The 25,000-nt window shown below is 44.8% G+C and overlaps 1 protein-coding gene and 1 long non-coding RNA gene across 5 annotated transcripts in view; one reads left to right on the top strand and one right to left on the bottom strand.

The window, feature by feature from the left end:
- Positions 1-314, bottom strand: part of LOC122969497 — a 553-nt gene extending 239 nt beyond the window's left edge. The window contains exons 1-2 of the long non-coding RNA XR_006399034.1: positions 214-314; positions 1-172 (exon numbers count right to left, since the gene is read on the bottom strand). The exon at positions 1-172 is cut by the window's left edge and continues 62 nt beyond it. This is a non-coding gene — a long non-coding RNA (uncharacterized LOC122969497). The remainder of the gene's footprint in view (positions 173-213) is intronic.
- ogdha (oxoglutarate dehydrogenase a) overlaps positions 1-24,989 on the top strand; it is a 35,245-nt gene extending 10,256 nt beyond the window's left edge. Inside the window, exons 4-25 of one of the 4 annotated variants that reach the window (XM_044335121.1) lie at positions 1,854-1,956; positions 6,011-6,055; positions 9,686-9,730; positions 11,843-11,958; positions 12,199-12,353; positions 14,520-14,666; positions 14,895-14,985; positions 15,711-15,890; positions 16,013-16,141; positions 16,250-16,429; positions 16,525-16,677; positions 17,196-17,298; positions 17,705-17,833; positions 18,663-18,813; positions 19,866-19,993; positions 20,249-20,427; positions 20,536-20,607; positions 20,701-20,826; positions 20,933-21,005; positions 21,772-21,938; positions 22,908-23,062; positions 23,182-24,989. In XM_044335121.1, coding sequence (XP_044191056.1) covers positions 1,854-1,956; positions 6,011-6,055; positions 9,686-9,730; positions 11,843-11,958; positions 12,199-12,353; positions 14,520-14,666; positions 14,895-14,985; positions 15,711-15,890; positions 16,013-16,141; positions 16,250-16,429; positions 16,525-16,677; positions 17,196-17,298; positions 17,705-17,833; positions 18,663-18,813; positions 19,866-19,993; positions 20,249-20,427; positions 20,536-20,607; positions 20,701-20,826; positions 20,933-21,005; positions 21,772-21,938; positions 22,908-23,062; positions 23,182-23,302 — 2,748 coding nt within the window. In that variant the 3' untranslated portion in view covers positions 23,303-24,989. Of the gene's footprint in view, positions 1-1,375; positions 1,470-1,853; positions 1,957-6,010; positions 6,056-9,685; positions 9,731-11,842; positions 11,959-12,198; positions 12,354-14,519; positions 14,667-14,894; positions 14,986-15,710; positions 15,891-16,012; positions 16,142-16,249; positions 16,430-16,524; positions 16,678-17,195; positions 17,299-17,704; positions 17,834-18,662; positions 18,814-19,865; positions 19,994-20,248; positions 20,428-20,535; positions 20,608-20,700; positions 20,827-20,932; positions 21,006-21,771; positions 21,939-22,907; positions 23,063-23,181 lie in introns of all 4 variants that reach the window. The other 3 variants (XM_044335130.1, XM_044335145.1, XM_044335137.1) reach the window with 3 other exon arrangements.
- Positions 24,990-25,000: the final 11 nt, after the last annotated feature.

Consider the following 25,000-nt stretch of genomic DNA (forward strand, 5'->3'; position numbering starts at 1 on the left):
TCTGGTACCTTATCTGGTACCTGATCTGGTCTAGTACTAGATCTGGTACCTTATCTGGTACCTGATCTGGTCTAGTGCTAGATCTGGTACCTTATCTGGTACCTGATCTGGTCTAGTGCTAGATCTGGTACCTTATCTGGTACCTGATCTGGTCTAGTGCTAGATCTGGTACCTTATCTGGTACCTGATCTGTTCTAGCGCTAGATCTGGTACCTGATCTGGTCTAGTGCTAGATCTGGTACCTGATCTGTTCTAGTGCTAGATCTGGTACCTGATCTGTTCTAGTGCTAGATCTGGTACCTGATCTGTTCTAGTGCTAGATCTAGTACCTGATCTGGTCTAGCGCTAGATCTGGTACCTGATCTGGTCTAGTGCTAGATCTGGTACCTGATCTGGTCTAGTACTAGATCTGGTACCTGATCTGGTCTAGTGCTAGATCTGGTACCTTATCTGGTACCTGATCTGGTCTAGTACTAGATCTGGTACCTGATCTGGTCTAGTGCTAGATCTGGTACCTGATCTGGTCTAGTGCTAGATCTGGTACCTGATCTGGTCTAGTGCTAGATCTAGTACCTGATCTGTTCTAGTGCTAGATCTAGTACCTGATCTGGTCTAGCGCTAGATCTGGTACCTGATCTGGTCTAGTGCTAGATCTGGTACCTGATCTGGTCTAGTGCCAGATCTGGTACCTGATCTGGTCTAGTGCCAGATCTGGTACCTGATCTGGTCTAGTGCTAGATCTGGTACCTGATCTGGTCTAGTGCTAGATCTGGTACCTGATCTGGTCTAGTGCTAGATCTGGTACCTGATCTGGTCTAGTGCCAGATCTGGTACCTGATCTGGTCTAGTGCTAGATCTGGTACCTGATCTGGTCTAGTGCCAGATCTGGTACCTGATCTGGTCTAGTGCCAGATCTGGTACCTGATGACCAGAGATGAACCGTCCTCCGACCTGCAGGATCGACCCGCCGTCATCTACAGCAGCTCGCCGTCTTGACATCCATGCTGCTTCTGTTCAACCTGCTAGTTAGCTTAGCTTAGCTTAGCTTAGCTTAGCTTAGCTTAGCTTAGCTTAGCATGGCCTCAGACAGCTGAACCATCGCTGCCAGACAACAGCTCCTCCTGGTTGTTTCACAGTTGGTGTGATTAGTGAACACACCTGTAACTCATTAACAGTATGAGGCTCCACCTAGTGGTCCAGACAGGTACTGACAAGTTCATCATCAGTTAATATACTTTTACTGGGTTCAATTATCGACGTCCCTCCAGACGGACTGTTACTAGAAACCATGTTGGACCTGTGAAGACCTGCAGCAGCTGGTGTCTGTGATGTGGTAACCGTGTGTGTGTGTGTGTGTGTGTGTGTGTGTGTGTAGGTGATGGGGCATCACAATGCCCATTTGGACCCTCTGGGAATCAGCTGTGTGAATTTTGATGATGCTCCGGTCAATACCGGCTTCCAGGACGTCGGTGAGAAGAAACAAACAAACTGCTTCCAGTCTGTGGTGTTAACGCTGCTTCTCCCTCCCTCCCTCTCTTCTTCTCTTCTTCTCCTCTCTTCTTCTCTCCTTCCTCTTATACTCTCTGTTCTCTGACACCTTCCTTCCTTCCTTCCTTCCTTCCTTCCTTCCCTCCTCTTCTTGTTCCTCTGCTGGTGTTTCTTCTTTTCTTTACCTCCATCCTGCTTCTCATCCACTCCGCCCTCCACGTTTTCCACCTCCTGGTTGTTTTGTTGCACCTCCTCCTCCTCCTCTTCACCCTCATCCTTCACTTTGTTCCTCCTCACACTGCTCCATCCCTCCTTCCACCTCCTCCTGTCCTGGGTGGGCTCTGCACTGTTGTCACTCCCTGTAGATCCGAGGGCACCATGTGGCCCAGTTGGACCCTCTCGGCATCATGGACGCCGATCTGGACTCGTGTGTCCCCACTGACATTATCACGTCCTCCGACAAGCTGGGTGAGGAGCTGACCCCCTCAGAAAACGTCCCCCCTGTGTTGTCCCGGTCCGCGTTCCCGGCTCAGCGCACAGCTGGCCGGAGACGGTTCCGGTTCCGGGATTGTTCCTGAAACCTTCTTGTACACGCAGGAACCTTCCTGCTGTACAGAGAAAGTTTCTGTCTTCTCGTGTGCGCTGAAAGTTTCAGGAAAACTTTCTGGAAACTTCTCGTACACGCAGAGTGTTTGTGAAACCTTTTCTGTTCTGGAGACTCGACCTGACGCAGGTTTATTTATTTATTTATAGGAAAACGTTAACACTTTATTCTACAGGTTTGTTAACTTTACACTAATTTCCTGCAGATGTTTGGAGTCATTTTCAGGTATTTGATGGTGAATTTTTAACATTTTACAGAGATGTTGGTACGAAGTGTGACGCTTGTTTAGTAGGTAAATGTTCACTCTTTATATTTGGATTCATATTTATTTGTTAGTTTACAAAAAACAATTCTTTAACTGACAGAAAACACTCAGTGTTTCAGTGTGTAGTTGATATATTAACAGTTACGCAGCAGCTGCTGTGTGCTAATATATTGTTTGATACGCAAAACTACACACTGAAAATATCTTTTGCAAATAAACAATTTACCAACTAAAACAACTTTGTACCAAATTCCACTTCCTCCTGTAAAACGCACCGTTTCACACCTGTAAATCACTAGTATAAAATGAAGAGACCTGTAAAATAAAGTGTTACTGGGAATATTTGCGTCATGTTTTCATAAAACAGGAGAGTTTCTGACATTAGTTTGTATGATTAGAGGAGTAAACCTGCGTGATCTGTGACGCTGCAGCCGTCCGGTGGTCCAGCAGCTCGTTCCTGTTTCAGAGCTTCATGCAGGAACAGTTTAGTCCTTCAGGTGTCTTCAGCTTTCAAACGAGATGTAGGCCAGAATATAAAGATGAAAATACGATGCAGTGAAAAACAGTATTAACATGTTGAGTTTCAAAGATCCTTCTTGGGAAAACAGTCTCAGGGTCCATTTAGTAGCAGTTCTGGAGCTTTCAAGAATAAACTTTAACCTTTAACCCCTAAATTCCACCGGGCGCGTCGTGTGCGCCACGTTCCGGCTCCGACGCGGCTGCCGGAGCTGATCGCAGCCACTCTGGTCAATGTATCCGCTTCCACCGGGCGCCGCAGCGCGTTTCAGAAGCGGCTCCGCTCCGCTGCGCTGAAGATAAACGCCGCGTCTGTTTTTATAGAAGCCGCGTCAAGCAGCACAGAGCAGATGGAGCTGGGCAGGAAGTCAGACACAGAAACAGCATTGAGCATCCGGTCAATTTTCAAAATAAAACACCTCGTGCAGACTCCTGGTCGTATATCAACAATAAACACAATTAAAACAGACGAATGAAGAAACCATTTAACTACGTAACCTAATTAACAGCAGAAGCACAAAGATCAAGGACAACAACCAAATCAATGAAAGCTGAGCAAGTTAACAAAACTGGGCAGTTCAGTTGCCCTGCTACTGCAGTAATTACGGTAGCCTTAAGGCACTTTATCAGCTTTGACTAGGCCGCTGTAATTACTGTAGTAAGAGTGCAACTGACTTTAAACAGTGGAAGGCTTCCCCGCAGTGAAGAGGCTCCGCCTCTGACACGCTCCCGCTGGAATAGGACGCCGTGCAGAGGACGGAGCAAAACGGCATCGGAGCCGGAACACGGCGCCCGGTGGAATCCCGGGGTAATACGACACGGATGAGAAGCCCTTAAAGTGTATCTACAAACGAACTGATGACTGATCATGTGGTACGATCGAAAGCTCCAGAACAGCTACTAAATAGATCTAGAAATGTGATTGTTTGGTCAAGTGAGATATTTATATTTGTTCTGTCGGCTGTATGTGTGGAGCTGTTAGCGCCGTGTTAGCGCCATGCTAACGCTGCTCTGGATTCTGCAGCATCTTGGATCTGACGGCAGAAACCTGCTGCGTCAGACGTGTTTCAGCTCTTTGCTCTCATTGGTCGGCTTCTGCTTCGGCACGCCGGTGCTCAGCTGTGGCCTCGTTAGCGTCGGTAGCCTCTGGCTTGTTTCTGTTGGCTGTAGAGACGTTATTGAAGCTGTTGGTTTGGTGTCATCAGTGTTTTTAACAGGTCATGTAGTAGATGAGTTAACAGGTAACATAGAGTTCATTTATTTCAGGACAAAGTAGAAGCTGCAGTTTATTTACTAATGACATTCATTAATGTTTAATAAGTAAAGACAGTAAAGGACAGGTGAAGATCTCGTCCATTATTGTCTCTATGTGGACGTCTTGGAGTAAATCTGTCACAGTGGTTCCCAACCTGGGGTCTGGACCTCCTTAAGGGTCATGAGGTTATTAACAGGAGGATACAGGGTTCCTGCAGGTCTTCAAGTCTTAATAAGAATTGAATTCTTTGTTCAGCAGGTATCAAATGTGTGAGATGTGCACTCGTCTCAGTGGACAGTAAACGCATCGCCCAGCACGGTGCAACATGCACGTTACATTCAAATTAAATGTATTAAAAGTAAACAAACTGCTGCAGCTAGTGGACAGACAGCGCGTCTGCAGAGAGTAGTTCTGTGTACGGCAGACGCTACTGAGCACGTGCAGTAACACGGTTCTATCTACAGCTTCACCAGCTTGTTGTGCTGCAGATCACAACCTCTGGACTAAATAGTGAAGTACACAGAACTACTCTCCAGAGACTGAAACATGAAGCTGTTATTAGTGTTTGGAGCATGATGAAGGATCATGTGACCCACTGACGGGTTTTTAATCAGATATATCAGCTTTGATACAAACACAATACTTTAGTTAGTAGATCAGTTCATTGTTGGTTTTGGATCCAAACGTGAAGACAAATATAGAAAAAAAGCAGATTGATCCTTTAAAAAGTCTTCAGTTGTTGAGTCCTGCAGAGACTCTGAGACAGGAAAAGCTTCACACATTCAAAGCTTCTCTGATTGCTGCATTTTCCTCTCGTGAATAACTGGATCATTTCAGCTTTTAAACATTCTCATCCTTTAGAGAATAAACAGGCCTTTGCTTTGGGAACCACTGGACAGCAGACCAGACGCTGTTTGAACCCTCCGGTGGATGTGGACTAACTGACTGAATGTGGAGTCTCTTCAGGTTCAGACTGACTCGCTGTTGACAGCTTAGTTTTCTGTTTGCTGCCAGACGACACAGCAGCTGTTCCAGCTTAATGTTAACTTAATGTTAACTTAATGTTTGAGATTTTAATTGGAGAAATATGACAATTTCAGAGCTCTTTATTTTGTAAATCCATTTAAAACCACTTGGCCGTCAGCTTTAATCCCGCCCACAGATCTCTGATCAGTTCTGTGTACAGATCGAGTGTTTATGGTGAACCTTTATTCACTCTGTTAACATCTCTGTGCTACTACATCAGGTTATTTTCTAGGTTGTGTTGTTCATCTCACATCAGTCTTTCACTTTGACCTCTGTTGGCTTTTAGTGCCTCTAACCACTAATAACCTTTAACCTCGCTCAGCTGAGCTCTGTCTGCTTCCAGTGCAGTAAACAAACATCAGCCCTGGTCACGCAAAATAACACGCAAAACACCTTTTTATCCGTTTTTTTTGAGGTGAGACGCTGTTTTGTGCACAAAGTTTGTAGTGAAAACAGAACAGGAGACTGAAGTGTTGAGTTCCTGTAGCTCAGGAATTAGTCCCGTCCCTGCTGTAGCAGCGAGGTCACCTGTGCAAGAATGGCTTCCTGTGTGGAGAAACCCTCGCCGTGGGTTGGCTGCGGTGTGGCTTTTGTTTTTTTTCGGCATGGTGTTAACGGCATCGCTCTTCCTCCAGAGCTTCAGTCCAGAATGAGACCAGACGTGTGTGAAAGCTGTTGGAGACGAGGCGATGCCGTGGGGGAGGGGGGGTGGAGGGGGGGGGGGGCGTCTGTGGTCGCTCTGTTGTGGCGGTTGTGTAAAATGGTCCATGGGTGTTGGGTTCTAGCGGGTCGTAGGTCACTAACGGTGTCCGGGTGTCTCTTTCCTTTGCTGCCCCCCTGCTGCCGACCCTCCCAGACCTGACTGTGTTCAAGGAGAGGCTGAGAATCCTAACGGTAGGAGGTACGAGAAACGACGGCGCCGCTGCGTCCACGCGCAGCGCCGTGAAGCAGCTAGTTCATGTTCACTAGTTCATGTCCAGTAGTTTGTGTTTACAAGACGTTTCTGCACCAGCAGAGAGGAAAAAAGAGACATTTCATTTGGTTTTTAATGTCTTCGCTCATCAGACTGTTTCCACAGGAGTTAAAGAACGTTTGAATCACCAAAACTCACCACAACAGAATAATAATAAAGTGAATATCAAACCAGGATCAAACAGTTCAGATGAAACAATAATAACAGACATGGATCGGCTCTGTCGTGCAGCTTCAGGCGTCTCGTTGAACACCAGACGATAGAGGAGCCGATCAGGTCGATCGACGAGATGCTGATCAGTTCATATTAAACGGATGTTTCTGGTTCAGTGAATCTCGTTCATGCTTCTTTTGGAAAATAGTTTTTTTTTTTCTCCCAATAAGAGCAGCTGCTGGTCGAGATGAAAGATTATTTTCCTGATTGTGTGTGTGGCGGCGATGGCTGACTGTTATTAACTCCTGTGGAAAGACTGACTGATTGACTGATTGATTGATTGATTGATTGATTGATTGATTGTGTGTATCAGATATTTTACTCCAGTGAAATATCTCTTTAAGACCTCGACACACAGGAAACATGCAGACTCCACTGATTATTCATCTGAACGTCTCCTGTGTGTTCTGCTCTGTGCAGTTAGCTCTGTTAGCTCTGTTAGCTCTGTTAGCTCTGTTAGCTCTGTTAGCTTTGTTAGCTCTGTTAGCTTTGTTAGCTCTGTTAGCTTTGTTAGCTCTGTTAGCTCTGTTAGCTTTGTTAGCTCTGTTAGCTTTGTTAGCTGTGTTAGCTCTGTCAGCTGTGTTAGCTCTGTTAGCTTTGTTAGCTCTGCCAGCTGTGTTAGCTTTGTTAGCTGTGTTAGCTCTGTTAGCTGTGTTAGCTCTGTCAGCTGTGTTAGCTTTGTTAGCTCTGTCAGCTGTGTTAGCTCTGTTAGCTTTGTTAGCTCTGTCAGCTGTGTTAGCTTTGTTAGCTGTGTTAGCTCTGTTAGCTGTGTTAGCTCTGTCAGCTGTGTTAGCTTGTAGCTGCTGCTAGTGAACAGAGCGTAGAGATGTGTGATAGATGAGTGAACATGGAGCCTACAAGGTGACATCAGAGGGTTATTTTTAACTTTTGGCCGCAGGCTGATTAGAAACTGGAGTGAAGGCGCCGTTTAAGTAAAACCATCTGCAGGAAACATTTCTAACATTTATCCAGAGCTGGAAGAAGAAAATCAGGATCTGCTCTTTTTATGAGACGAAAACATTTAATAGAGAGAGAGAGAGAGAGAGATAGAGACAAAACAGTAATGTGCAGCCTGTAAACAGTAACATGCAGCCTTAAAACAGTAACGTGCAGCCTGTAAACAGTAACGTGCAGCCTGTAAACAGTAACGTGCAACCTGTAAACAGTAACATGCAGCCTTAAAACAGTAACGTGCAGCCTGTAAACAGTAACGTGCAGCCTTAAAACAGTAACGTGCAACCTGTAAACAGTAACGTGCAGCCTTAAAACAGTAACGTGCAACCTGTAAACAGTAACGTGCAGCCTTAAAACAGTAACGTGCAACCTGTAAACAGTAACGTGCAGCCTTAAAACAGTAACGTGCAGCCTTAAAACAGTAACGTGCAACCTGTAAACAGTAACGTGCAACCTGTAAACAGTAACGTGCAGCCTGTAAACAGTAACGTGCAACCTGTAAACAGTAACGTGCAGCCTTAAAACAGTAACGTGCAGCCTTAAAACAGTAACGTGCAGCCTGTAAACAGTAACGTGCAACCTGTAAACAGTAACGTGCAGCCTGTAAACAGTAACGTGCAGCCTGTAAACAGTAACGTGCAGCCTGTAAACAGTAACGTGCAGCCTGTAAACAGTAACGTGCAGCCTGTAAACAGTGACCTTTAGTCAGTAAAGAGTCTTATAAAAGGTGTTTAAGTCTTCCAGGTTGTTTCTCAGCTGCTGCAGACACTGATGTTACTTATAAAATGTTTTTTTTTAATGTGAGTGGTTTAAATATCCTCTAACTCTGACCTCTGAGCTTCAATGAAGAAGTTATTTTTAATTGGTTAATTCTTCAGTAACAGTAAACTTGAATAACTTTTTCACAGTTTTCTGATGTTTAAAAGGCCAAACAATGAATTCATGTTGAGTTTCAGCAGTAAACAGTTAAATAAGTGTTTATTTAGACAGACAGATATATATATGAGACACTTGCAGACATGTTTTAGTGGTTTGTGGTCCTGAGATTAAAGATGATGTCCTGGTGTCACCTGGTGGACGCTGTGATGAACCTGTGTGTCCTCTTTGCTATGCTGCAGTTTGTTTGTAGTGAAGCAGAAGCTGAATTATGAAACAAGTCTGTTTCTGCCACGATGCTCCAGACAAAAACACATTTCTAAACTGAATGTTTGTTAAAAACATAAAGGATAAATAAAAAGAGGAGCATCGCTTGTAGAAAACGTTGAGCTTGTGTTAGTTTCAGTCGGTCTGTTGTTGTTTTCTTTGTCTCGTCTTTCAGCTCCTTGTTTGTTTCAGTAGTTTGTAGTTTTTCTCTCCTCGGTGTGAAAGAGGACAGAAGAACCCGTAACGCTGATCTGCTGGTTTATAACAAGCGTCCAGACGTTCACCAGTCAACATGGCGACCGGACAGACTCTCTCTACGCTCTTTATCTCATTATTCAAACAACACAGGAAAGAGCCTGAAATCTGACGTGTTTCTTCTCCGTACGGTGGCCTTTTAGGGACATTTCAGTCTGTCAGACTACTTGCTGCTCGTCTCTCTTGATATTCAGTAAACAGGATCATTATAATGTTTAGTAGCGTCAGACGTTTCCTGCCGGTAATTAATTAGATGAATTAACAAGCAGCTGCAGCAATAATAATAATAATAATAATAATAATAATAATAATAATGTCCAAAGAACGAATGTAACATCATAGAAACAAAAACATTTTGTTTATCTGCTTCAAACACAAATTTATAACACATAAAACCTTCTGTAGCCAAGACAAACGTAAATGTTCGAACCCGTTTCCTCTTTAATATATTTAATATAAATTCATTATAAATATCTGAATCAAACTAAATTCTAAATTTCATTTAACAGAATAAATCTTTAAGTTCTCGTCAGAACTTTTTCTTCATCTTTGTGACTGTTAAACGTCCGTTTCCCCGCAGCGATCACATGATCAGAGCTGATGCGCGGTGTCGGAGACAGTCTGAGACCCAGTTAGACTGATTAGAAGTTTGACCCGGTCTGAGGCGGGTCCCGGGTCGGGTCCTGGTTCCATCAAACCTTCTAATAAGATAGAAGCTCCACCGGTGGTCAGAATCTCTCCAGAGCTCCTTCAAGCCTTCGTTTGTGGGACGTAAACACGTTAGCACGCTAACAGCTGAGTCTGACAGAGTCTGAGACGTCTGAGGCCGCCGTCCAGAAGAGGAACCGCGTCCCAGAGAGAGAAAGCGTGTCGGTCGCCACCGTGTTTGTGTCGTGTTGTGATGTCACTGAAATGTCTGCAGCGGTTAGTTTGTCCTCCTCCTCTTCAACATGTGAAATGCAGTAAATGATCTGCTGTGACGTTGTGTTTCAGAGTCAGAGTGCGAGTCACATTTTAGTGTCGGCTGCAGAGGGAGTGGTAAACATCAGCTTGTTGCCTGTTGAGCTGCCGGAACGCTGCTTTTGATTGGCCGGCCCTGGCTGTCAGTCGTGTGATTGGCCCAGCTTGTCAGAGGGGTTTTTATAAACCGAGCCGTGGCTTTCTGATTGGCTGAATCAGCTGTCTGTCTGCCCCGCTAAGCCGTTTGATTGGCAGGTTGAGTGTTTTCTGCTCAGAGAGTCAAACAGGAAACATTAGATCAGTTATCGTCCTCTGACTGTTTATAACGAGGGATTTGAAACTGGCTTGTTTGACATAAACACACACAAACATCTTTATACTTTCTCTCTCAAATCTCAATCTTTTCATTCTTTTCTTCATAACATCTCCTCCTCTAACTGTCCCATAATCAGTTTGAGTTGCAAAATAATCGATTAAATCCACATTAACCCTCCAACATGTGTCCCGCTCAGTCACCCTGCACTCATGAACACATCGCTGCTCCTTCTCTCTCTGTGTGGAGCTTTTTTTTTTATTTATGTTTTATTAGAAATTAGAAGCTGGAAAGCAGGAGACTCTCAGCTTGTCAACACATCACCTCTGACTGTCCTCACGAGGCTGAAACCTGTTAGAGAGACGAGTCTCAAATGTTCTCTCCGGCCTGAAAATGTTTCTTGTGCAAAATGCTGCAAACCTTTTTCCTTTTTTCAGCACAGATGAAGCTCCTACATGTCTGACGGACACAGAGGTGAAGTCTTCACCGGCTTCACTTCACACTTCAGTCTGATGTCTGAAAACAAATTGAACGAAACGAGCTCGGTTTAAAACAGGACTCGACAACCAACAATGTTTTAGTCACACACTAAACACACTAGAGCTGCAACGATTCATTCATCTGCAGCAATTCTTCCAATCGATGAACCGCTGAAGTCATTTTGGTGATGCTTTATTTAAAGGTCTCTGGTTTCCTGGACGCTTGCAGAGTATTCGGCAGGTATTTAAATGTGCAATAAAGGACTTTCAGCCTCACTAGATGTCAGTAAACAACTATTTACTATGTAAAGATAAAGTGGAGTAATGGCGTCCCGAGCAGAGAATGAAGTCACACGCTTCTCTTCTTCAAACGTTCTCATTTTACAGATAAACAGTTCATTAAAACATGTTTGTGAAAACATTTGAGGCAGAAACTGTCAACACAGAATATTGATCCATATTTGATCAGCTCTGCCTAGTTTGACAGTTTGATCTGAATTTGCACCAAAATTGCACCACCTGCTGTAAAATATCCTTAAAGTTCACCTGCAAATGACGATTATTCTGTTACAGAAACCAGGAAATGAGGATGAAAGTAAAGGATCTGCAGAATGAAGCGTCTTATTTCAAGCAAAGATACCAAACATGTCAATGATTAGAGGGTCTTTGCTGCTTTGTCAGACAAACCAAACTCTTTATGCTCCAGAATATTGTGACATTGTTTTATGAGGTTTTATAGCAGACAAATAATTAATAAAATAATCGTTAGCTGCAGCCCTAATAAACAGCTTACAGATACATAGTTTCAGGTAAACTACGGTGTGTGTTCATGGTGACGAAGGATCATGTCTGAAGACTGTTGACGAGCAGATAAATGTTAAATATCAGCAGATTAGTGCTGAGCTCGTGTCTGGGTTGATGTGTGAACCTGCTGATTGGCTGAGATTCATGATGCTAACGATGTCTCTCTTTACTTTCATTTTTTTTATTTGTTTTGGACCCCGTCGATGATGCTCCACCCGTCCTGCTCGATATAAAAACCACCACACACCGCCTTCATCACCTCTCTAACTTCACTCATTCTGCTCTCTTCTCCTCTTCATCACCTCTCTGCATGTCCGTCTGTCTGGGGATTCAACAAATGTGTGGATGTATATTCTTGTTTTTAATGTATATTGATTCATTCATTACTAACCCATATGTGCATGTTTTCATCTGTTTGTGGCCTGTTGGTGTGTCTGCATCTTCATGGTGTCCGCTCCCTCCGTCCTTCAATCTTTCCTCACTTCCTTCCCTCTTTTGTTTTTTTTTTCTTGAACACCCCCTTCTCCTCCTCCTCCTCCTCCTCCTCCTGCTCCTCCTCCCCTCCTGTCTTGTGGTGCATCATGGGACACGTAGGCTTCTATGGTCTGGATGAGACAGACCTGGACAAGGTGTTCCGCCTCCCCACCACCACCTTCATCGGGGGCTCGGAGAGCGCTCTGCCTCTGAGGGAGATCATACGACGACTGGAGGTAAACACACACTCACATGTTTGTCTCTGTATTTGTGAGGACCTTCACTAACACTGATCTTCTGTAAATCTCTTGTTTGGATCAAAAGCAACACTGAGCTGATCTACTAACCAGTACTGTGTGTGTATTAAAGCTGATATATCTGATTCCTCTCAGCCAGCCCTCCATGTTTAAATAAAGGTTGGATAAACTGAAATAAATCTCTGTTGTCTAACCCGTGCTGTCTCTCTGTCGGTGCAGATGGCGTACTGTCAGCACATCGGCGTTGAGTTCATGTTCATCAACGACCTGGAACAGTGTCAGTGGATCAGAGAGAAGTTTGAGACTCCAGGTGTGATGCAGTTCACTCTGGAGGAGAAGAGGACTCTGCTGGCCCGTATGGTCCGCTCCACCAGGTACGTCTGTACCAGTATGACAATAACCAAACGAAAGTGTGATTTACTGACCAACATCACTGGTTAAATGTCTTCTGTAAAATGGAAGTTGGTGTGTTCGCTCTGCAGTGGGGGAGGAATACTCCTCTGTGTTATTAACATCATGGAGAGCATCCTCCCTGCTGCTCCTCTGTTATTAATGTCATGGAGAGCATCCTCCCTACTGCTCCTCTGTGTTATTAACGTCATGGAGAGCATCCTCCCTGCTGCTCCTCTGTTATTAAAGTCATGGAGAGCATCCTCCCTACTGCTCCTCTGTTATTAACGTCATGGAGAGCATCCTCACTGCTGCTCCTCTGTTATTAACGTCATGGAGAGCATCCTCCCTACTGCTCCTCTGTTATTAACGTCATGGAGAGCATCCTCCTTGCTGCTCCTCTGTGTTATTAAAGTCATGGAGAGCATCCTCACTGCTGCTCCTCTGTGTTATTAAAGTCATGGAGAGCATCCTCCCTGCTGCTCCTCTGTTATTAATGTCATGGAGAGCATCCTCCCTGCTGCTCCTCTGTTATTAATGTCATGGAGAGCATCCTCCCTGCTGCTCCTCTGTGTTATTAACGTCATGGAGAGCATCCTCCCTGCTGCTCCTCTGTGTTATTAAAGTCATGGAGAGCATCCTCCCTGCTGCTCCTCTGTTATTAATGTCATGGAGAGCATCCTCCCTGCTGCTCCTCTGTTATTAATGTCATGGAGAGCATCCTCCCTGCTGCTCCTCTGTGTTATTAACGTCATGGAGAGCATCCTCCCTGCTGCTCCTCTGTGTTATTAAAGTCCTGGAGAGCATCCTCCCTGCTGCTCCTCTGTTATTAATGTCATGGAGAGCATCCTCCCTGCTGCTCCTCTGTTATTAATGTCATGGAGAGCATCCTCCCTGCTGCTCCTCTGTTATTAATGTCATGGAGAGCATCCTCCCTGCTGCTCCTCTGTGTTATTAACGTCATGGAGAGCATCCTCCCTGCTGCTCCTCTGTGTTATTAAAGTCATGGAGAGCATCCTCCCTGCTGCTCCTCTGTTATTAATGTCATGGAGAGCATCCTCCCTGCTGCTCCTCTGTTATTAATGTCATGGAGAGCATCCTCCCTGCTGCTCCTCTGTGTTAACATCATGGAGAGCATCCTCCCTGATGCTCCTCTGTGTTAACATCATGGAGAGCATCCTCCCTGCTGCTCCTCTGTTATTAATGTCATGGAGAGCATCCTCCTTGCTGCTCCTCTGTGTTATTAACGTCATGGAGAGCATCCTCCCTGCTGCTCCTCTGTGTTATTAATGTCATGGAGAGCATCCTCCCTGCTGCTCCTCTGTGTTATTAACGTCATGGAGAGCATCCTCCCTGCTGCTCCTCTGTGTTATTAACGTCATGGAGAGCATCCTCCCTGCTGCTCCTCTGTGTTATTAACGTCATGGAGAGCATCCTCCCTGCTGCTCCTCTGTGTTATTAACGTCATGGAGAGCATCCTCCCTGCTGCTCCTCTGTGTTATTAACGTCATGGAGAGCATCCTCCCTGCTGCTCCTCTGTGTTATTAACATCATGGAGAGCATCCTCCCTGCTGCTCCTCTGTGTTATTAACATCATGGAGAGCATCCTCCCTGCTGCTCCTCTGTGTTATTAATGTCATGGAGAGCATCCTCCCTGCTGCACTGGCAGAGTTATTCTCTTCACACCAGAGTTGGATTCAGCAGTTTAAGTTGCTGCAGTGTTTGTTGGTCAGATGCTCTCGTTGCTGCTCTGCTCAGCTAACGTTAGTCTGGGTAATGACGTATAAAACATTCAATCAGCTACTGCGCGCTGTAGACTCTCACAGTTGAATTCCACTGTTTTTGTTCTGTCAACATTACACATAAAGTAATGTTCAGAAAATTGATTTTTGACATTTGTTAATCAAATCAGAATCATAGAAGACAAGAGCCATGATTCTAATGTGAAACGTTTCTTTTACTAACAAGCAGAAACTCCTCCACAGCAGAACATGAATGTTTATGACATTATAATGTGACTGATATGACAGGCCTCCATCACTGAGTCCAGCAGCACTGTAACACACAACCTGCAGCAGTCAGAGAATGAACATCATTAGCAGAGCGTTCAAATGAAGTTTGAGTTTTAAGTTGTGTGTGTGTGTGTGCAGGTTTGAGGAGTTCCTGCAGAAGAAGTGGTCTGCAGAGAAACGTTTTGGTCTGGAGGGATGCGAGTCTCTGATCCCGGCTCTGAAAACCATCATTGATAAATCCTCTGAGAACGGCGTGGAGACCGTCATCATGGGCATGCCTCACAGGTAACACACACACATACATACACACACACACACACACACATATACATATATATATATATATATATATGTATATATGTATATATATATATATATGTATATATATATATATATACATATATATATATATATATACATATATATATATATATATATATATATATATATATATGTATATATATATATGTATAAACACAGTTTACATTTCCTCTCTCTCTCTCTCTCTTTCAGGGGTCGTCTGAATGTTTTGGCCAATGTGATCCGTAAAGAGTTGGAGCAGATTTTCTGTCAGTTTGACTCCAAACTGGAAGCTGCTGATGAGGTACAAACATGTGATTTTATCCCTGATAGATTAAATGTAGCAAACGTTCCGGAAATATTAACTGAGAAACTTTTTTTATAGTTAATATATGTGTATATATATACACACATACACATACAGGTGACACATTAAATAAAACCTGGTCCAGGTCTGAATGCTGTGGGGGGCATTTTACTGGCATGGTTTGGGTCACTGCTAATCAATACAAAGTAGTTGTAAGTGATCAGCTTTATCCTGTGATGAAACGTGTATCCTGATGGGAGTGGTCTCTTCCACGATGAATCACATGTTATGACCTTCACAGTCACCAGATCTCCACCCAGCTGACGTGTTAGACAGCGCTCTGCATCACCATCATCACAACACCACATGAGAGAATGTGTGTGTGTGTGTGTGGTATAATAAGACAGGAAAGAAAAGATTTTTGGTAAAGCCAGTAATCTTTGTCCAGAGACACCTGAGAATAAGAAACATTTATAATCAAACAACACATAAAGCCAGACAACCACAACTGGCAAAGAATGAATGAAAACTAATAATAAAGCTTTGAGGGCAGTTTGCAGTTCATGAACTTGTAAAGATGCAGAGATCAGTGTGTATGTAGGGGATGTCTGTACTGAGGTTACCTCTTAACTGCTACCAGAGTCAATAATTGCTTGATCAGGTATTTTTAGGAGCTCGTCTACAGTCTGAACTGACCTCGGCTGTGGTTCCCCCCCCCTCAGGGCTCCGGTGATGTGAAGTACCATCTGGGCATGTACCATCGCCGTATCAACCGCGTGACGGACAGGAACATCACTCTGTCACTGGTGGCCAACCCGTCTCACCTGGAGGCTGCAGACCCCGTAGTGCAGGGCAAGACCAAGGCCGAGCAGTTCTACTGCGGAGACAACGACGGCAAGCGGGTGAGACAGACAGACGGGCACTGATCTACTCTGCTGCTCTTCTGAGACTAATAAATTTGATGAACACGAAGCTAAGCTAAGCGCTAGGGACGGTGGGCAGTGAATGTATCTTGTGTGTACAGGTGATGTCCATCCTGCTCCATGGAGACGCAGCGTTTGCAGGTCAGGGTATCGTCTATGAAACGTTCCATCTGTCTGACCTGCCGTCCTACACCACACATGGCACTGTGCACGTCGTTGTCAACAACCAGGTAACAAACAGCCACACAGACACGTCCACAGTGTGTGTCATAAAACACACACACACACACACACACTGAGAGAACGGCGTCTGAGCTGCGACCTTTCTGTGTCTCCAGATCGGTTTCACCACAGACCCTCGTATGGCTCGATCATCTCCGTATCCGACCGACGTGGCTCGTGTCGTCAACGCTCCGATCTTCCATGTCAACGCCGACGACCCCGAGGCCGTCATTTACGTCTGCAAGGTGGCCGCTGAGTGGAGGGCCACGTTCCACAAGGACGTGGTGGTCGACCTGGTCAGTGCACGCTTCGTTTCATCAAACACTAAATAAAACTGACAGTGAGCAGAGGAATGAGACGAGTGTGTGTGTGTGTGTGTGCGCGTGCGCAGGTGTGTTACCGTCGGATGGGTCACAACGAGATGGACGAGCCGATGTTCACTCAGCCGCTGATGTACAAACAGATCAAGAAGCAGAAACCTGTTCTGCAGAAATACGCCGAGAAGCTGATCGCAGAGGGAGCAGTGAGCCGGCAAGAGTACGAGGTAAAACAGTCAGTGATTTACTACATTTCCCATAATGCCGTCTGACAAACTCCAGACAGGAAGTTGCTTTTTTAACTGCATTATTTTCATAATCAATTAATCTATTTTTTGGATGAATCAATGACAAAAGAAGACATCTGAGGACGTCACATTGGGCTTCGGGAAAGTTGATGGACATTCAAACCAAACAATTAATCAATAAACAAATTGTTCCAAGGAGGAAAATCCATTCAACCAGACTAAACTAGAAACAGCCGAGTTTCTGAGTTTATTTCCTCTGGTTTCATACTTAGTTTTATTCTGTTCCTCTGGTGGAGATACAGGTAAAGTTTCTGAAATGTTGGTACAGACAGTATGAGGACAGTGAAAGTGAGTTTTCTGTGTAACTGAACTGGGTTTTACTAAGTTAAATGATGATGATGTTCAGATATAAATCAGATACAACTTCTGGTTGTGTAGTTTTGGTAAATTGAATGTGAATGTAAAGACTGAACACACACTTCTGTCTCTGTCTGTAGGAGGAGATCGCTAAATATGATAAGATCTGTGAGGAGGCGCATGCTCGCTCCAAAGACGAGAAGATCCTTCACATCAAGCACTGGCTGGACTCCCCATGGCCCGGTGAGAGACTCACTGTCGCATCAATATCACACTGATCGATCAGAGTTTAATAGAAGATTGATTCTGCAAGCGTTCAATCTTCAGGCAGGGAGTTCCAGAGCTTCCTGTTTACACATTACTTTGTGACGACAAGCTGATAACTTCCTCAAATAACAGTTTTAGGAGCCAAAGTATAAAATAATCTGTGAGTGTAGGTGTGACTTTGTTTTATTTCTGTCTGCGTACCGGCAGAAATATGTGTGTTTTAGAATCAGCAGTATTCATGCAGTTTACAGGTTAATGCTAAGCTAACTGTCGTCAGTTGGTCATTCAGTCTAACTTAATTGGATTAGTAATTTGAGATATATTGTGACAGCTGCAGCATCTCTGTCAGACAGCTGACATGTTGATCTGTTGTTGTCTTCAGGTTTCTTCACTCTGGACGGACAGCCAAAGTCAATGAGCTGCCCCTCTACCGGTTTGACTGAAGAGAACCTGAACCACATCGGACAGATTGCTTCATCTGTCCCTGTGGAGGACTTCACCATCCACGGAGGTCTGACACACACACACAAACACAACCGTAACCACTGACCCAAAAATCAGCTTTCTCCTAATTGGGGACACGGCTTCTGTGCGTAATGGGACGAGCCGTCCCCAGTTAACTGGTCTTCAGTCTGAAATTGGTCCCTGAAAGCAGCCTAAGACACACACTGCAGGTTTTATAGAAGATGTTTAAAAACTGAAATGGGATTTTGTTCATTTGAAATAAGGCTGAAACTAATGAGTTTCTCTATTTTGGTCTAAAATGTCAGAAAATGGTAAAAAAAAAACAACAACAAGATGACGTCTTCAAATGTTTTTTTGTTCTTTTGGGCCAAAACCCAAAAATATTCAGCGATTTAAAAACAGAAAAGCAGCAAATGTAAACCTGGAGAAGGTGGAAGCAGCAAATCTTGAACATTTATGCTTATAAAATTATTCAAATTGATTATCAGAATAACTTACCGTCGATTGATAAATTGATCAGTTCAGTTCCATCAGCAACTATTTTGATAACTGATTTAAGGCTGCAACCAACGATTATTTTCATTATGAATTAATAGTTTGTTTATTTTCTCCCTCATGCCTCTTGATTAATCATTTGGTCCAAGACGATGTCATCAAACGTCTTGTTTACTGTCAGAGAGACTGGCGATGGACTGACTGGTTCATGGAGCAGCTCTTTAAAGTAAATGTGATTATCAGTGAGGAAACTAAAAGAGTAAAGACCAGTGATATCAGGAGCACAGAGCATGTTTCTGTCTGTGATGTTTTCATTGTCTTTATAAGAGATAAACGGTGATGCTGCATCCAGATACTCGAAGATGAATCTGGTGTTTCAGGTCTGAGTCGTATCCTGAAGGGCCGAGCGGAGATGGTTCGTAACCGGACCGTGGACTGGGCTCTGGGAGAGTACATGGCCTTCGGATCGCTGCTGAAAGAGGGAATCCACGTCCGCCTGTCAGGACAGGACGTAGAGAGAGGAACGTTCAGGTAACAAGCCTCCATCACTGCAGTGTTTCCTCACTTATAAACCAGCTGTGATGAACTAAACAATTTCACTTTGAAGAACTTTTGCTTAAAATGAAGTTTTCTGTTGTGGTCCCAGTAATACTTACTGGTAAAGTGAACTGAAGTAGCATCACATGACCAGTTAAGCTAAGTTTGAAGGGAAAAAAGGTTATAAATGCAGTGGCAACAAAACTTTCCACTCATATCTTGGGATGTTTGATTTGAAAGAGAACTTATTTTAATTCTACTTATAACTATTCTAATTATCTGTTATCTCCTCCCGCCTCCCTGCCTTTCTGCCTTTCTGCCTCCTTCCAGTCGATGATCACGGAAGCTGTGGTGGAAATCATGAATGAAAGTTTTGGCAGCATTTTGGGTGCAAATTCAGGAGGCTTATCTCCGCCCGGTTACTGCAGTTACAGTCAAATCAAGCGCACCTGCAGAGCAGCAGCCCCACACTAACCTGATGTAACAGCTACATGAGTCGCACGTTTTACCTGAAAGACTCGTGTTTTAATGCTGCTGATCAGCACAGAGCAGAGCGTCTCTCCTGATTGGCTGCTGTCCTCCGCCTCCATCATCTCACATCGATTCAGTTTGAAAGAGCAACAGCCAATGAGGAAGCTCCAACTCTCAGCCAGCCGACCAATGGTGTAACTTCATAACTCAGTCAGTCACTGACAGTAGTGATACAGTGCTGGTGACACTAGATCCATTCAGTCAGGGTTTAATCACCATGGTCGACGGGCGTGAGGCGTCCATGTTTGCTTCGTTTTTTAGTTCTTCAAATTATGAAGCGTCGAGTCAGAATCATCCGAACAGTTGTGACTGAAGTCCAGTATGACAAACGCAGCATAAAGAGCGAGCTCTGATGCTTCCTGCTGGTTTAATGACTGTTTCACGTCCAGACTGAAGCTACGTTCACGTTTCACGCTCGTGTTTGAACATCCTGCGACCGCCTCGCTCTCACAGCAGCGCGGTGATGGTCTGGCGTTTGACCTTCTGGTTGTGACGCTTGTCGTGTCTCATTTCAGCCACCGTCATCACGTCCTCCATGATCAGAATGTGGACAAGAGGATCTGTATTCCCATGAACCACCTGGCTGCGGACCAGGCACCGTACACCGTCTGCAACAGCTCGCTGTCTGAGTACGGAGTCCTCGGTGAGTCCCCCCCCCCCCCACTCTGTTAAATACAGTCTGATGTTTGTTGTATCTATAGGTTCACTCTTTATTTATAACACTTCTAATCTACAGACGTGTTTCTGTTGGTTTACAGAGTTTATAGATTAAATGTATATTTATGTTTCCGTTGACTTAGAGCTGGTCTCATGTGGATTACATGTATGTATATTGGGGGTTTTTAGGTTCAGAGCTGGTTTCTGTACATTAACGACATATTTTTTAAATGTTTTTTAGGTTTTGAACTTGGTTTTGCGATGGCGAGTCCCAATGCTCTGATCCTGTGGGAGGCTCAGTTTGGAGATTTCCACAACACGGCCCAGTGCATCATCGACCAGTTCATCTGTCCCGGTCAGGCCAAGTGGGTCAGACAGAACGGCATCGTGCTGCTGCTGCCGCACGGCATGGAGGGCATGGTGAGGAGGAAACACTCGAACGGCTCCGCCTCCTGTCAATCAGCTGTGTATTAACAGTGTAATCCGTCCCGGTGGGTTGATGACTGTTGTCTCCGGTTTTGTCTGCAGGGTCCAGAACATTCTTCTGCTCGTCCAGAGAGATTCCTCCAGATGTGCAACGACGACCCAGATGTCATGCCTGTAAGAAACACACCGCTCAGGTTCCCTCATTAACCACATCAGACTCTGCTGTTTCATTCACGTCTGTGCTGTGAACCTGATTCTCTCCGTCAGAATATCACCGAGGACTTCGCGGTGCGTCAGCTGTACGACTGTAACTGGATCGTGGTCAACTGTTCGTCTCCTGGAAACTACTTCCACGTTCTCAGAAGGCAGATCCTCCTCCCGTTCAGGAAGCCTGTGAGACGCACACATACGCTGCACGAAACACATTCTCCTCAAATATTTCTGTCTCATCAGCACGCCGTCATATAACACGATGAAAACTTCCTGTTTGTCTCTGCAGCTGATCGTCTTCACTCCCAAATCTCTGCTGCGTCACCCTGAGGCCAGATCCAGCTTCGACGAGATGCTGCCCGGTACTGTAACCTTCAGATCTACCAGCCAGTGTTTACTGGTGCTAATAAAACCCTGATCCCAGTTTAATGTTAGCCGGCAACAGCTAGCTGGCTAGCGCTAGCTGCAGCAGGCTGGCTTTGGTTTGTTGAAACGTGTTCCAGGTAAAACATGATAATAACATAAATGCTGATCAACATCTGGCCAGATGAAGGTGTGGCAGCGTTTCTGTGTTACTGATCTCAACCCTGTTAATTAACTATATTCATCATCACTGCGGCTAATTACCTGCTGCGCTGATCCCACAGAACCAGAGGATGAGGTTCTGTTGGAGCTGTAGTGGTTGTTAATGTGACAGTCTGGTGTCCGTCTGTGAGGAAGGAGAGGATGAGGAGGATGAGGAGGATGAGGAGGATGAGGAGGGTTGAGATTCATCTGAAGGAGTTTCATGGTGTTAAAAGCACAGAAACCATCCTGACAAATGATTCAAGCTTCTCCAGATGTGTGTGGGTGTGATGAGTCAGCGCTGCATCATCACATCATTCACTCACACCTGGAGTGAGTCTGTGAGCCTCAGTAGCTGAGGAAGACTCTTTCAAAACTCTTCATCACCAGAGACGACCGTCGTCGTTGCAGCTGGTTACCGTTCATAGAGAGATGATAATGATGATGACTGGAATGAAGAGCAGAGTCTAACTTTTAGTATCACTCCCTCCTCCTCCTCCTCCTCCTCTTCCTCCTCCTCCTCCTCTTCCTCTTCCTCCTCCTCCTCTTCCTCTTCCTCTGCAGGGTGTCACTTCCAGAGATTGATCCCAGAAGGAGGTGCAGCAGCGTCGGAGCGTCCAGAGGAGGTGAAGAGGTTGATCTTTTGCACAGGGAAGGTTTACTACGAGCTTACCAAAGAGAGGAAGAACAGAGGGATGGAGGGAACAGTGGCCATCGCACGCATGGAGCAGGTACACACACACACACACACACACACACACACACACACACACACACACACACTAATACACACACACACACTAATACACACACACACTAATACACACACACACACACACACACTAATACACACACACACTAATACACACATACACACACACTAATACACACACACACTAATACACACACACACACACACACACACACTAATACACACACACACACACACACACACACACACTAATACACACACACACACACACACACACACACACTAATACACACACACACACTAATACACACACACACTAATACACACACACACACACTAATACACACACACACTAATACACACACACACTAATACACACACACACACACTAATACACACACACACTAATACACACACACACACACTAATACACACACACACACACACTAATACACACACACACACACACTAATACACACACACACTAATACACACACACTAATACACACACACACACACACACACACACACACTAATACACACACACACTTACAATGGAAGTGATGGGGGACTAAGTCCACAGTCCTCCTTCTGAAGCTAATATGAAGCTTCAGCGTCCAAATGAGTCAAATCAAGTAGATATCTTTCAACGTTACAGTCTTTTTAGTGCCAAAGTTCCTCTTTTTGTTACTATACTTCCACCTGCAGCTCAACAGGAAACACACAGACTGTAAATGTGTCAGATATCCACTGATGTGATGAACTCAGACTGCTGAAGCTGAAGAGAAGCTTCACACAGTTTAACACACTGGAAACATGATGAACTGCTCCTTTAACCGTGAAGTTAAACAGTCCTGGTTAATGACTGTACGGACTTTTAAAATGATCACAGTGAGACTTGAAGCATCTAAAGCAGCTGCAGACGTGATTTAATCTGCTGTGAGACTGTAAACTATAACACCCCCCCCCCCCCCCCCTCTGTGTGCAGCTGTCTCCGTTCCCGTTCGACCAGGTGAAGGCTGAGTCGGAGCGTTTCTGCAACGCTGACCTGGTTTGGTGTCAGGAGGAGCACAAGAACCAGGGTTACTATGACTACGTGAAGCCTCGCATCAGGACCACCATCCAGAGAGCCAAACCTGTCTGGTGAGGATCTGTAGTGAACAAACGTTTGCATCAGTGACCCTGCACTGGGTGAGCACATGTGACCTCTGACCTCTGTGTGTGTGTGTGTATGTGTGTGTGTGTGTGTGTCTCTCTCTCAGGTATGCTGGCAGAGAACCGGCTGCAGCTCCGGCGACAGGAAACAAAAACACTCATCTGATGGAGCTGCGGCGCTTCCTGGACACCGCCTTCGACCTGGACGCGTTCAAGGATCAGCAGTAGACTTGTGACCTCTGACCCCCTGCAACATCTGGAACAAACCCTGACCTGTATGACCTTTGACCCCCCCCCCCCCCCTCACCACTTCCTGGATTCACCCTCTCTCACTCAAACACACTGACACACACTGTACTACATACTGCAAATACTCTGTACCACTGAGGAGATACTGTAGTACATAAATACTGCACGCCGTCTGCCGGACAGGAAACTGCGACGGTTCGTCAGCTGACAGGAAATTAACCTGTAAAACTTCTGATAATTGATAGATTGTTTGTCAGTGTATTTAAAAGCTTTTCTTTGTCATATTTGACGGTTAACTGAGTGTTTTGGGGGGTTTATAGTGGCCTTTTTTTTTTTTTAACAACAACAAAACAAGTCATCAAAAACAATAATCAGAAATCCAACACAGATACAGAACTGTGTCTCATCAGCTTCCAGCTCTTTACAGTTACCGTGACAACAGTACTGAACTTCCTCAGCGGTACAGAGTCAGCGTTAAACGTTCAACATGACCCAGAATGCATCAGCTTCAGATGCTCTTAGAACATCTGAGAGTTTGGTTCTGATCTGCTGCCGCCATGACGGAAACATCTGCTCAGTTTCTTCTTCTCACATCAAAACAAAGATCATTTTAAAAATGTTTTGTCATGATTACGACATCAGAGGAGATAAAAGCTTCAACAAGAATCAAATGATTCTGTTTTAGAAAGAAACTCTTCAACAGAGGAAGACGGCGGCGTGTTCTTCATCATGGCGGCAGAAGAAGAAGAAAAAAACACAAACTCTCTGACCTTTGACCTTCAGTCTTTACAGTCAATCAGAGTGAACACACACCCCAACGTTCCTCCGTCCACACACACACACACACACACACACACACACACACACACACACAGAGGTCAGAGGTCAGCGGTTTATTCAGAGCAGACGGTTCAGATCACAGACACAGAGTGACTCCTCCTGTTTCTCCTCTTTTACTCCATCATCATCATCATCATCATCACTCCTCCCCCACCCCCACCCCCCCACTCCACCTCCTCCAGGTTTCAGGATTTATTTTAGTTCTTAAAAAACGGCTCGTTAGCATCGTTAGCTTCGTTAGCGCTCCCCGGTCGTTAAGTTGTAACATGAGGGTTGGAATCACTACAGCCAGCAGGTGGAGCTGTTTGCCTTTCAGCAGGTGTGGTAGCTCATTAAGGAGTCTGTAATTAGTCACTATGGCAACGCTTACTCGCACACTGAGATTTTTTTGTTTTTGTTTTTTTTTCTTTGAAACGGATATTTGGGGAATAAAAATGGCCGATGAACTCAACCAAATGCACTGCTGATAATGATTGAACTGCTCGGCTTCTCTCTCTCTCTATCTCTCTCTCGCTCTCTCTCTCTCTCTTCTTCTTCTCTCCTCTGGCGAGCATTTATCCCGTGCCAAAAGGAAATCGGAGCGTCTCATGTTGTTTTTATTTGATTAGATTTTGCAGCTGAATGAACTCTGAACGTTTAGAAGAAGAATCTCCTGGTTTGAAAAACAGAAACGAACGACAGCAGAAGAAGAAGAAGAAGTCGGCTGCAGCTGCGTTCTGGCTTCTGTGAGACAAAAAGAAAATGATTTATTTATTTTCATAAAAGGGGATTTAACATTCTCTTCATTATTTTACTTCATTCAATAAAGAATACTGTATGTACTGAAGAGCTGCTGCG

The sequence above is a fragment of the Thunnus albacares genome, chromosome 2 (genome assembly GCF_914725855.1).
Source record: "Thunnus albacares chromosome 2, fThuAlb1.1, whole genome shotgun sequence".
In the NCBI taxonomy this organism is placed as follows: Eukaryota; Metazoa; Chordata; class Actinopteri; order Scombriformes; family Scombridae; genus Thunnus; species Thunnus albacares.